This window comes from Gavialis gangeticus, unplaced genomic scaffold (assembly GCF_001723915.1).
Source record: "Gavialis gangeticus isolate Ggan-Ray unplaced genomic scaffold, GavGan_comp1, whole genome shotgun sequence".
Taxonomy (NCBI): domain Eukaryota; kingdom Metazoa; phylum Chordata; order Crocodylia; family Gavialidae; genus Gavialis; species Gavialis gangeticus.
This window is the reverse complement of record NW_017729025.1, coordinates 16,875,305-16,889,336: the sequence shown is the minus strand read 5'-3', so window position 1 is coordinate 16,889,336 and position 14,032 is coordinate 16,875,305. Positions and strand designations below refer to the sequence as shown.

The window sequence follows — 14,032 nt, the reverse complement described above, 5'->3', positions numbered from 1 at the left end:
TCAATCGATGCAGCTCCAGTAAAACTAGGGAAGTGATTCTTCCACTCTACTCAGCACTGGCGAGACCGCAGCTGGAGGACTGCGTCCAGTTCTGGGCACCGCACTTCAACAAGGACGTGGAAAAACTTGAGAGTCCAGAGAAGTGCCACCTGTATGGTCAGAGATTTGCACAGCAAGCCATATGATGGAAAGGCTGAGAGACCTGGGACTCTTCATCCTGAATAACAGAAGGCTGAGAGGGGACTTGATAGCAGCTTACTGCTACATCAGGGGAGTACATCAAGGGCTCAGTGAGCAACTGTTCACCAGGGCACTCTCGGGGAAAACCAGGAGTAACGGTCACAAACTCCTGGAAGATCGATTCTGGTTCAACATTAGGAAAAACTTCTTCACAGTCAGGGTGTCCAGGCTGTGGAAAAGGCTACTTCCCAGGGTGGTGCAGTCACCTACCCTGGAGATCTTCAAGAGGGGACTGGACGGTCACCTTGCTGGTGTCACCTGACCCCAGTTGTCTTTCCTGCCTGGTGCAGGGGGGCTGGACCTGATGATCTCCTGAGGTCCCTTCCAGCCCTTCACAGTCTATGAATCTATGAATAACTAAACTGTGGAGTCACAATGTCTACAAGGAAGCTCCAGAAGATATTGTGCCTCACAGCAGTACAGTAGGTTATCTACCTGCTTTGAACTGTACTTTTAGCTCTATATTGGTTTGCCCTCCCCTAGAACCAGTGGGTGAGGCCCCCATCTCATTCCCATTAGCACTCCTCCCACTGGTAGCAAATGAAGATGTACCAGCCCCTGAATACCACAGTTTGGCTCCAACCCAGGTGAAACACGATTGAAAATACAGCTTTGTTCTGAAAGGTCACATTGAAAACAGGACAATTTAAATATTAAAAAGAGACAAGAAAAATATCTCACTTTCATTTGGGGGAGGTCAAATCTGGTGTAAAATATTTTGGGGGGTAAATATAGAAACATAGATTTACAGGGTTAGGAGGGACTCTAAGGGTTAGTCCTACCCCCTGCACAAATAAGGAATGCGTTAAATCCAACAGATGCCAATCCAGCCTCTTCCTAGCAATAAAGGAAATTGCCTACAATAAAGGAAATTCCACAACTTTTCAGGGCAGATTGGTCCACTGCCTCACTCTTCTTAGTTAGGAAGGTTTTTTTCTGTGATTTAATCTAAATCAGATTGGCTGCAATTTCAACACACTGCTTTGTGTCTGGCCTTCTGCAACAAGAGGGAACGATTGTTCTCCCTCCTTTTCATGGCAGACTTGAAAGTATTTGAAAACTGCTTTTGTGTCTCCCCTCAATCTTCTTTTAAGAAATTAAGCATATCAAATTCTCTCACCCTTTCCTTTTTGAGTCACAGTCCAGCTCCCTGTCATCTTTGCTACTCACCTCTAAATACACCCCAATTTCCCTACATCTTTCCTAAAATGAAAGGTCCAGATAGCTGAGCCCTAACTAGAGCCAGGCAGAGTGGTACACTTACTTCTGGCATCTTATAAATACTCATCTTAATGGAGCCCAAAACTGTATTTGCCTGTTTTGAGACCACACCACATTTCTGACTCATGTCGAGTCCGTGAGCCAGAGGCACTACAAACAGTTCCTGCACCCTGCAGCAGCAGCAGCGGCGGTGGCAGGGCTACAACCGCCGTTTTCGGGTCCCCTGAAAATTGGCTGGTTAGTCCCCACTTCACCAATTTATCAAGAACATTTTGAATTCTAGCCCTATCCTCTGAAATGTCTGTATAATCTCCAGGTTACAAAAATGAGGATTGTTCAAGACTAGAATAGATTACCTGGGGAGACTGTGGGATCTCTATTCTTGGGTTAAACAAACAGAAGTGTTTAGACAGGTCTGATGCTGCCTTATGCAAGGGCTGGACTAACCTCTTAAGATCCAACAACATCAGACCCAGTTAAGATGCTTATGGCACTCCACTTGCATCTTCCTGTCATTCTGACATTAATCAATTTATAATTGCTCTTTGCTTTTGCTTACTCAACCAATTGTGTGTCTACCTAACAGTAATTCTGTCTAGCCCACATTTCACTAGTGTATTTATGGGAATGCATGTGGGACTAGCAAATCCCTTACTAAAGTCCAAGTATATTACATCTACTGCATTCCCTTCACCCATCAAACTAGTTACCCTGTCAAAGAAGGAAGTCAAGTTCGTTCAGATTGATTAGTTCTTAACCAATCCATGTTGGCTGCTAGTAATCACCCATTCCTCCTCCAGGTGTTTGAAATGGATTATTTTATAATTTGCTCCAGAAACTTCCCATATAATAAAGTCAGGATGACCCACCTATAATTCCCTGGGTCTTCCCTTTTTTGCTTTATTTTAAAGGTGGCCCCATTAGTCCTACTCTGGTCCTCTGGGACTATCTGTCATAACTGCACATATTATTGCCAGTGATACAAACGTTTCTTCAGCTGGTGCCTTCAAATGAATTAGAACAGGCCCTGCCTTCAGTTCCCTGAGATGAATTACAACAGGCCCTGCCAATTTAAACGTATTCAAATTTATCCAGAGCTCCCTGAGATGCTCTTAATATATCATGATCCACAGCTCTTCTCCTTTTTTGACTATATTAATTTTGTTAGCTGTCTTGTCATAGTTAATTTTTTTGTAAAAAACAAAAGCAAAACATTTTACAAATGTACAACCCGCTTTGCATCCTTTATTAATAGCTCACTCTTGTTACCAGGGATCCAGGTTTTCCATTTCCCATGTAAAAACAGAGAAAAACATGGATTTCCCCCTTTATTGGAGCAAAACATGGATTTCTCATTTTAGCAGAGAAACCCACAGATTTTGCACTTTTGCAAAGAGCTCTCTGCAGGCTGGCAGAGTTCCAGTCTGCAAGGGGCTGGGGGGGAGCGGGAGGAGGGCAGTGAGGCAGGGGGCACCATGTGCATGTATAGGCACATGGCCTCAGGCAGCCTGGAGAGCAGGTCCTGCAGGTAAGTGGAGCGAGGGGTGAAGAATGAGACCCCCATAGGGAGGGAAGGAGTGAGGGAAGGAAAGACGGAGTTGGTCAGGGCTGGGGATGCGGCTGCTGCCCAGCTCAAAGTTGAATGGGGCTTGGGGCCTGAGGCTGCAACGCATGGCCACAGGGCCCCGCAGGGCACAGGGTAGTGGGTAGGACAGGGCCATGGATGGCTGGTCTGGAGGGCAGCGGGGGGAGGGAGGAGTGGCTTCCCGCAGCTGCATGCACTCCTGGGAGCAAGGTGGTACCTGTGCCCCCCAGATCTGTGCATGGGGCAGGGGTGGGGCGGGCTGCCCAGCTCCCACCTTGCTGCCCTCCCCTGGGGCCTCCGCAGCTCGGCAGGTGCAACCTGGTGTGGCAGGAAACAGTGGAGCCATGCAGGAAAGCTGCTTGCCACTGCGAGCTCTGTGCTGTCTTGGCAAGGTGTCCCCTGCACACCCAGCACCAGTGAGGGCACAAGCCCATGCCATCCTCCCAAGCGCGCAGGGGATGCGTCACCAGGGCACTGTGCAGCTTGCAGTGGCAAGCAGCTTTCTTGCGCAGCTCCACTGTTCCCTGCTGCACCGGATCGCACCCACTGGGCTGCAGAGGCCCCAGGGGAGGGCAGCAGTGTGGGAGCCCAAGCCTGCAGCAGGCAGCCTGCCCCTGGTCCCACCCCGACCCGCGCACAGATCTGGGGGCATGGGTCCTACCTGCATCCCCAGGAGTGCGTGCAATAGGGTGAGCTGCCCACCCATGCGAGCCTGCAACAGGCAGCGGGGGAAAGAAATGGGATCCTCTCTGTTGCAGCAGCTGCCACCTTCTGCTGTGGGCAGGGGCTGTAGACCTGGGTCCCTGGCAGCTGGGGGTCCCCTCTGGCAGGGCTGGGAGACAGGAGGCTGTGCATGGGGGGTGAGGGGAACCAGCAGGGCCAGGGGGCAGTGGGGGGGAGTGAGGCATCTCATTTTAATCACAGATTTTTGGGGTTTTATCAGAGAATTTGTGATTATTTTATCAGAGAATTTGCAATTTTTTTATCATGGAAAGCCAGGATCCCTGCTCATTACTGAGCAGTGAACCTGTTGTCTGACATATTTCTGTCTGACATATTTCTAAGACCCCCCTTCCTGAGGTCTGTAACATCCTTTGAGAGCTGTATCTGATTTGGTCTCTGCAAGGTCTTGCTATGGTTTGGCACACTCCCTTAATGACCCACCCTTCCTTCTATTGATTTTGTGTTTCTCTTTTGACTTTCAGATATATTAAAGGCACATCCATCTCCTGCAGTTCTTTGTATCTTTCCACAGTGTTGCAATAGCCTATTGTCTTTTTGAGCCTCCTTTAGGAACGGACAGCCCTCTTGGACCCACTTATTCTTCACTCTGTTTACCCATGGGGCCTTATCAACTATTTCTCTGAGCTAGTTGAAATCTTTCCTACTGAAATTCTGTGTCCCTGTTTCACTATACTCATGTCTTCCCTTTCTTAGAAAGTGTATGACATAAGGGGCAGTATTACAATGATCAGAGTCATCATGGTAACTATATAAGCTTTGTCTTACCTGTAATTCCAGTGGAGACTCACTGCCATTAAGAAGATATTCTATCTCTGCCACTTTTGTCTCAGAATCCTTCAGGTTTTTTTCGTAGACCTGTAAACAAGCCTAAAGGGGGGGAAAATCACAGCTGTAACTCTGTCATTTTCTATCAAAAGTGATGTCGATTGAGTATTACAATGATATAGTTCATTTATTAATTCTATAGTGTGGCATGCAAAATTTCCACTCAGATTTCCTTGCAAAATGACTATATGACTGATGTTATTTATGACAAATATAATGAGTCATTCAGAATTATTTCTTTAACAGGAGGGAAAAAAGTATAGATCTCTAGTGTCAAAAAGGTAGTACAAACAAGCAGAAAACCTCAATTGTTATTTTATTTTTCCTTAGCATAGTCACCCCATAGGAAAAACACTGATTTTGTACTTAATTCTTAACTGTACTATTAAAAAAATATTACTTTTAAAAACATTCTCTACAGTCATAAACTGAAATCAAGAATTACAAAGATCCTGATTATTTCGGTTTGTGTTGATATGACAACATATTATAATGCTGGTTGCATGTTTTTAGATTTCCTGGTACATAATAGTCCAACACAACGCCCATAGCTGTCAAAAGAGAGAAACTCACAGAAAAATGTGATTGTCCAAATGAAAAATTACCAACAAGCAGCTTCAACTCATGAAACAGGCAACATCAAAAACATTCTGCATTTCACACTCCATGTGACTCATTCACTCAGAGTACTCCTTCTCCTTCTCCTTCTCCTCCTTCTCCAGCTGCTTAGGGATTGAGTAATCCCTGCACATTCACTGCTACAGCACACACAAAAAAGGGTTTTCTATTCTCACATCAACAACATATGAAAGTTGTACAATTTCTTTTGTGTAATTTATATGGAAACCATCTATTAAATACCCTGTAAAATAGTTCACAACAGAGCTCCTGTTGTGCTTATTTTCTTGGTGACATATACACTTAAAATTTGCTCTCCTTAACTGCATTGCTGTAAAGGAGCAGTGATTAAGGTTGATAGCTTATAGTGCATATAGAAGATGTGGCAATAATTTTGTTGTAGTAACATTAAGGGAGGAAATTTCAGAGTAAAACAAAAGAAGTAAATAGCCCAGATTGCCTTTGGATTTACGCCAGTTTTAAACATATTGGGTGCATCCCACTGGTGGCGCCACAAACTGCACGTGTTGCACACGTAGGGATTCACTGCGCTGCTAACTGGCAGCGCCATGGACTTTTTTAATAACAGGATATCCCGCTATCAGAAAACCTATGCCAGAAAAAAGCATCACAGTGCATGTGGCTGTAGTGTGCGCTGCCCAAAATGGGAGCCTGGCCAGCCAGAGCCACACGCCAGCTGCCAGCCAGGCTCCACACAGCTGGATTGCTACTGCTGGAGCCTGGGGAGGCCCCCAGGACCTCAGGTGGGGATGCTGGGGCCAGACCAGGTGCTGGCCCCTGCTTCCCCTACTCCACCTGGGGCCACTTGCTGTATACCAGAGCATGCATGAAGGGGTGTTCCCCTGGCACATATTTGAGCTGCTGCTAGTTGTCCCTGGGGAATGCATGTTCCTGCTCATTGGACCAAATATTTTTCTCTGTTTTTTCATTGTGTTAGTGGTTGGTGGGGGGAAGGAAGTTGGTTTTACACTCCCTGCTGAGGGATTCCCCTGTGAGGAATCTAGGAGACATAAACACAGTACACCTGGCTCTGACATGAGCCCCTCCCAACCTTGGCAAGGAAGGCATGTCTGGCCATAACATGCTGCACTTCAGCAATCTCCACTTGACAAAATGGCTCTTGGGAGACAGTTGCCAACAGGGGGATGTTCATCCATCTTTTCTATATTCTAAGCTATCCCAAAATAAGCTATAGCAATACAATAAAAGCAACAATATGAAAATATCAATACACGCACACATATGCACCTTTTTTCTTTGGAAAGCACTTTGCACACTGGAGGTATTATTACACCAACTATAAAAATATAGTAGCAATAGTAGTGGCATTACAATAAAAACAATGGCATCTCTAGGAAATAAATATCAAGAAAAAGCAAGAATGCATACTTGCAAAGGGCACTGGAAATATTTCCATCAGAATTCTGTTCTAATTGATCAAATATTTGTTTTACTGGAAGATTGCTGTAGCTACAGTGGCACAGATCCTCCAGCACAATGCAGCTGGTATGTACCATAGTGCTGGTTGGTTTTAGCTGCACAACTAGAACAGTCAGATACAAGACACTCACCACACAGGCTAAGGATGTGAGGATGTTCAGTGCCATAAGGCTGCTTTAAGAGAGTTTCTATCCCACCCAAATGTTCATGTCCAAGGAGGCCATAACTGGGATGAAGGGAGTATGAAAAAGGCTTCCCTCTGTTCAGCTGATCCCTGGATGCAATCACTGCTTGATAGAAAGGCTTCTCTAAATTACTCCAGGGGACCAGATGAGCCTACAGCTAAAGATCCAGGAAACTCAAAGGCTCTCTCTGCAATCTCTTGAATTGCATAGTGCCCTGCTCAGTTATTCTGAGGATCTGGACCAATGATCTTAGCAGACAGATGTTTTCTAACTAGCAAGTCAGTTGTCACTGGTGTTCTTTGTCTGTGTAGCAGAGACTATCCTCCTCTGGAGACATGCTGCAATAAAAGCAACACCTCGTTTAAACTGTAAGTCTGCTTGCAGATGTGGAAAAAGATGGTGCTTTACTTTAAACTCGGTGTGCTCCCGTGTCGAGCCTAGTGATTACCCAAAAGAGGCATTGTATTAGTTGGACACAGCTTTTGCAACTTCTGTATGGATCGGGTGCTTCAGTGGGGCATTTTTGGCACTTTTCTCTATTAGCTAATAGAATCAGCTTCATATAAAAGCACCAAAAATCCTTGCTGAAGCACATGATCTATACAGATGCTCTGGAGGCGGGTCAAAGTAACTTGCTGTTGCTTCCAATAAAGTGGGTGGTTTTCCCCCACGTCTGTCAGCGCCCTTAGTTCTTTAGACCATCTCCCTGTTACACGTTTATACAGTACTTAGCAGAAGGACTAGAGAACCTAGAGGGTCTGCAATAATCACCATCCTCATTTTAACACGGTGGCATTTTTAATTCTACTACCTATTTGCTTCTGGTTTGCAATTCTGCCTCCTCTTATAGACAGAATTCCTGTTGGTCACTTTATCATCATGGAGAACCCCATTCAACCAAAGAAATTGCCCTTCCAGAGACAATTTACAGTCTTTATAAGCTTCTCTGTACACCCTAATATCTATACCCAGAATAAATCTTTATATCCAACAAATCATTATCATTGCAATGAGCTTATTTTATGTACAATTCGCCTTAGTTTTGTCAAATTACCTTCAACTGTGTCAGCTCATCCTCAGCCAGATGACACTCTTCTATGTTCCTAAGTTCTGTATTGGCCCAGGTGTCAATCTTGCCAAACAAACTGAGAAGCTTGTCCCACAAAGCCAGAGCTCTTTCCAAATTATCACAATAGTTTTCAGTTTTTTCATTGATCTGCCACAGGATTTGCATTAAAAACAAATTCAAAAAACCTTTTAGAAGCAAAGCACTATCACAGAATCTAGGTGAAATGGAATTACCTGAAAGAACAAGATATGCAACAGAGGGGGAAAATCATGTGTGTCTTTATTGTGATACTTAAATCTCTGATCACATGTGGCCCATAGTGGCAGCCTTTCAATTTAAAGACAAATTTAGCACAGTGTTTTTCCTCATTGATTTCTCCATCTAACCTCATAGGATTGATGCAGTGAGGACACAGACACCGGCAAACATTTCTATTTCTTGCCAGTTGTCCAGCCCCAATAGTTCTCTACACGGTTTCCACAATCTAAACAACTGAAGGTGCCAGGAAAGCTTAAAAATCCAACAAAGAGAGTAAATATTTCCTTTTGATATTGACCCTTATTATTGGGCGCCCACAGGCTATTCAGCTGCATGGATCAAAACGGTTGCACCGCTAGCTTTGCTCTGATAAACACTTGAGTTTATTTATTAAGGTTCTTTGGCATCTTGCTTTTAATTTATTTTAAATATTACACCAAGTCAGAATCAATTATTATAATGCATAACAGATACACCACCCTGTTAATTTGCTTTTTACATACATCCAGCCATCGGTCCGTGATAATGTTAGCTTCATTCTCAAACGGAGACTCCTCAAATATCCTCATTTTCCTGAGCTTGACTTGGAGGTTTTTGCAGATATGATTTATTTTGTCTACATCTTCAGAGTGGTCATTAAGTTCTTCTCTTACCACTCCAATCTATGAAAAAGCCAAAATGTGCAGTTGAAAGCAGGTATCCTAGATTTAGTCAAACTCTGTTCATCCAGAAAAACACTTTTTTAAAAAAAATCCTGCGCTGTTCCTTTCAATTTAGACACAAAACAGCATGATACAACATAATCCATTTTATATAATAGAGTGAGACTAAAAATCTATCCTCTGTCATTATATCCCTGTGTTTGTGCCACTGATTTACTGATTAGAACATTCCACCTGTCCGTCCAACTAAATCTTGATATAGGCTGTAAATTGCAAATTGGGAAACAGGAATACGGGTTTAAAAACAAGTTTCAGACCTACAAAACCTGAACAGTTTGCCTCAAACAAGTGAATATCCATAGGAATCAAAAGGAAATTGCAGCCATATACAATATTTCAGATATGAAGTGAAGCAGCCCAGTGCCTAATAATTTGAACAATACAAAGCTAAGGAAAATATAACTTATGATTCTGATCACCAATTTTAGCACGGTTTGTTCTTAAGAATGGCAATTGTCAAAATAACTTGGTAATGGCTTAAACAAAAACATGCCTTCAACTTTTTATTTAAATCCTACAACTGTTTCTTTGTGCTTCAGTGTAACCGTGCATGTTTATAAATGATGTGTAAAAATGCAAGAAATGAAACACTGACCTCTAGTGTTTGGCAATTTGACATAAACATTAATGGGTCTCCTTATTTTTGACAGACAACGGAGTCTGTTTTGGTATAGATGCGGCTAGCAACTGGGGGGTGGGGGGGCAGTGAGCAGGAGGGTAACCCTGCAGCCCAGAAGGAATGTGGATCTCTGACTTACAATGGGTGGGGAAATAACTGTAACAGATCATCTCTACTTGAGAGCAAGCCCATGTCATGGTGCATCTGCTACAGATGGATTTGGCTCTTTAAAACTGAAATCACAGTCCTGGCTTATGATTAAAAGCAAGTCTGAAGTCAGTCAGAAGGATCTCCACTTGGGCTAGCAAGTCTGGCAAATGAATGGGTCTCTCTGGTAGGAAAAAAGGCAGAGGTGTGATGGATTATAGATGCCAGAAAGGGGTGTGAGGCTTCTCCCCAAGAGGAGACAAAGGGATTATTCCCAAAGGAGAATAGGAGACACAGTGCATAAACCCTGCTGCTAGAGTTTTTTCTTTGAGTCTAAGAAACCAGACTGTAAGTGGGGGGATGGCGTCTAAACAACATGGGGAGATGAATTCATCGGAAAGCCTAAATGGGGAAACAGGTATTTTCATCGACAAGCTAAATAAATACAGATTAGATGAAAGTACTGTAAATTGGATACATAATTGGTTGGTTCTTTGTACTCAGCAACCAGTCATCAATGGCTCAATGTCTAGTTGAGAGGAGGTATCAAGTGAGGTTCCCCAGGGGCCTGTCCTTGGTCTAGTACTGTTTAATTGTTTAATATGTTGAATTATTTGGATGATGGGATTGAGTGCACACTTAGCAAATTTGCAGACAGCATCAAGTTCAGTGGCGATGATCTCTCATAACATTTTTGCAAAAAAGCTATGGAAGTATAGGTTGGCTGTAAGGTGGATAGAAAGCTGGCTAGATCTTGAGCCTCAATGGGCAGTGATCAATGGTTCAAGGTCTAGTTAACATCTGGTATCAAGTGCAGTGCCCCAGGGATCAGTCCTGGGGCTGGTTTTGTTTAATATCTGCATTAATGCAATCTGGAAGATGCTATAGGGTGCACCCTCAGCAAGTCTGCGAATGACACAAAGAAGCGGGGAGTAGTAGATACACTGGAGGGTACGGCTAAGATTCAGAGTGACCTGGAAAACTTGGAGGATTGGACCAAATAAATCTCATGAGGTTCAACAAAGACATGTGTAAAATCCTGCACTTAGTACAGAACAATCCCATACATTGCTACAAGCATCATCTCTGCAGAACAGGACCTGGGGGTTATAGTGGGCAATAAGGTGGATATGAGTCAACAGCGTGTCTTTGTTGCCAAGAAGGCTAATGGCATACTAGGCTGCATTAGTAGGAGCGATGCCAGACGATCAAGGGAAGTGATTTTTCCCCTCTGTTCAGAACTGGTGAGGCCATATTTGGAGTACAGTGTCCAGTTTTGGTTCCCCAACCACAGAAAGGATGTGGACAAAGTAAAAAGATATGGCTCCATAGCTCAGGGGTTAGAGCACTGGTCTTGTAAATCAGTGGTCGTGAGTTCAAACCTCACTGGAGCCTTAGCCTCTTTCTTGGGCATGCCTCTTGTGTGGCTGAGGTGAGTGCTGGTAACTGAGATGTTGTCAATTCAAATCTGCCTGTTAGCTGCTAACTTTGGAGACTGGACAGTCACCTTGCTGGGGTGACCTGACTCCAGCTATCTTTTCTGCCTAGGGCAGGGGGCTGGACCCAATAATCTTTCAAGGTCCTTTCCAGCCTTACAATCTATGAGAGAGTGCAGTGAAGGACAATGAAAATGGTTAGGGGGCTGGGGCACATGATTTCTGAGAGGCTGAGGGAACTAGGTCTGCAGAAGAGAAGACTGAGGGGGAATTTGACTGAGGGGGACTGTTCTCAGTGGTGACAGATAACAGAACAAGGAGCAAGGGTCTCAAGTTGGAGCAAGGGAGGTTCAGGTTGGATATTAGAAAAAACTCTCTCACTAAGCACTGGTGAAGCACTGGAACAAGCTACCCAGAGAGGTGGTGGAATCTCCATCCTTGGAGGTTTTTAAGGCCCAGCTTGACAAAGCCCTGGCTGGAATGATCTAGTTGGGGATGGTCCTACTTTGAGCCAGGGGTTGAACTAGATGACCTCCTGGGGTCCCTTCCAGCCCTCATTTTCTATGATTCTATGAAATACACATTGAGTGATGACAGGATAGGCTGCAGTACTGCAGAGAAAGACCTGAGGAGCTGCATCTCACCCATGGGCCAGAGGTTGAGCACCCCTGCTGTAGACCATATGTTGAATATGAGCCAACAGTATGGTCTTGTTGGCAAAAAAAGCCAACACATCCTGGGTTATATTAACAGAAGTGTCACTTGCAAATCAGAGAAAGTGATTCTTCCGCTCTGTTCAGCACCGGTGAGGCTTCACCTGGTGTACTGTGTCCAGATTTGGGTCCCATACTTTAAAAAAGGATATGGACAGTTTGGAGAGTCCATCACAGAGCATCAAAAAATGATTAGGGCCTGGGAAGCAACATTTATGAGGAAAGCTAAAAGAATAAAGATTGTTTAGTCTAGAGAAGAAAAGACTAAGGGAGGATTTGGTTTAAGACGGCCCTACTTTCTTATGATCCAACAAGATCATTTTATCTGTAGGATAAGATAACAGTGTCAAAATTAAGATACAAGTCATTTGAAAGGTTTTGAGGTCTAATGTCCTCTTAATCCTGATACAGTTAAATCTATCAATGTCTCTGGCAGGGGTGACACATAGGGGATGCACAAGGGTGCACGTGCACCCCCTGAGAGCACCAGTGCATCCCCTGTCAGGCCATGTTTCCTGTGTAGCTGGCCAGGGAGCAGGGCCACCAGCAAAAGCAGCCGTGCCGCTCCCAGAAGCAGCCACAGAGCTCCGGAAGCAGTGTGGCCACTTTTACTGTGAGTGAGACCAACGCCACCCTCCGGCCAGCGGGATCGGCCACCAGGGGACCACCCCCTGGTCACTGACTGGTGTCAGGGGGGGTATATGCCCCCCCTGACTCAAAAGGCACCAGACACCCATGGTCTCTGGCACTAATATTAATGCGTGCACTTGCACTGAAAAATTTATTTTTACACTAATTAGAGCATGTTTATTGAGTCCCCCTACAGGAATTATAACCTTCATAGTAATATCAGCTAATGCATGAGGTATCATGAATGTTTTGCAATTAGCAGATACCACATATAGCAGCTGGTATTTACAGAGGCTAAAATTCTCTTGCAGGGAATGCAAGCCAGAAAAACCATGATACCACATGTGCTGTTAATATAAATGTGTCACTATGAAAACATGTCCCCTCTTTCAGTGGCACCCGACCAGTGAGCAGTTAGGCCTGGTCTCTCTCTATTTCAGCATATAAGATGAGCAGGACAGAATTTTGTTCAGCCTCCATCGTTTGGTCTGGAATTGACTGTTTATATATCTGTAGGACTCTACAACGTCTGTGAACCTTTTCTGTCCTGCAGCATTTCACACCACTAGGCCTCTTGAACTAGAAATCTGAAAGAGCAGAAGGAAACTCAACAACACTCTAGAAGAGTGACATGGTGCAATGAAACAAATCCCTCTGCATGCAAACACTTATTCAGTCATGTGATCCTACGGGCTAAGTGCCAACATGAAGAAAACCAAATGTTCTATGTTTCACAATGTGTCCCAAGGCTGATATTGAATCTCATCTGATGGACTACAAACCATTTCTCAATCCAGGTCCAGAGTTTATGCAACCTTACCCTGCAGAGGATATGCAACTCCACTGAAGTTCATGTTGTCTGCAAACTTGCTGCGTGTGCATTCAATCCCATCATCCAAGGCATTCAACATATTAAACAGTTAAACAATACTGGACCCAGGGTCGGCCCTGGGGAACCCCACTTGATACCTCCTCTCACCTAGACTTTGAGCCATTGATGACTAGTCTCTGAGTACAAAGAACCAACCCATTATGTAAATGATCAGACCAATGTAAAATGTTTCTCGTTGCCCTGTATATGGACAGGGGGAATTTCTCAAGCACAAGAAGTGAGAAAGACAGCTATGGCCTCTCTCTCATAATACTGGGGCAGCACAGCAGAGAATAAATGTGTAAGGGTGGGGAAGCAGAACATAAAACTGTGGAGATCAGGGGACAGCATTGCTGCCCTCAGATAGGGAGCAACAGGCTGCTGTAACTTAACTCTAGGACCTGCTTTAGCTGAGGTTGCCTAAGTTACATTAGGGCCTGCCTTGGCTTCCAGAGCAGCCAAGATCTGGGAAGGTACAGGGATGGGTGAAAGCTATCTTACTTTCCATCTAGGGGTATGCAAAGCAGGCCCTATTCGATTCAGATTTGGCCCGAATCATCAGGGACAGTGATTCGATTAATTGATTCCAGTCCACTTCCGCGTCTCCCTGGGAGTCTGCTGGGGGGCCCCCACCCCAGAACCAAGAGGCACCAGTAGCCGAGTTGGGAGGGTGCCGGGGGGGGGGGGG

The 14,032-nt window shown here is 44.6% G+C and overlaps 1 protein-coding gene and 1 non-coding gene across 2 annotated transcripts in view; one reads left to right on the top strand and one right to left on the bottom strand.

The window, feature by feature from the left end:
* The window catches only part of SYNE2 (spectrin repeat containing nuclear envelope protein 2), a 352,391-nt gene that overhangs the window by 231,463 nt on the left and 106,896 nt on the right, over nt 1-14,032 (bottom strand). The window contains exons 31-33 of the mRNA XM_019518445.1: nt 8,710-8,868; nt 7,934-8,095; nt 4,556-4,657 (exon numbers count right to left, since the gene is read on the bottom strand). Coding sequence (XP_019373990.1) covers nt 4,556-4,657; nt 7,934-8,095; nt 8,710-8,868 — 423 coding nt within the window. The remainder of the gene's footprint in view (nt 1-4,555; nt 4,658-7,933; nt 8,096-8,709; nt 8,869-14,032) is intronic.
* TRNAT-UGU lies at nt 11,017-11,089 on the top strand. Its single transcript has one exon. It is a non-coding gene; the product is annotated as a tRNA-Thr (tRNA).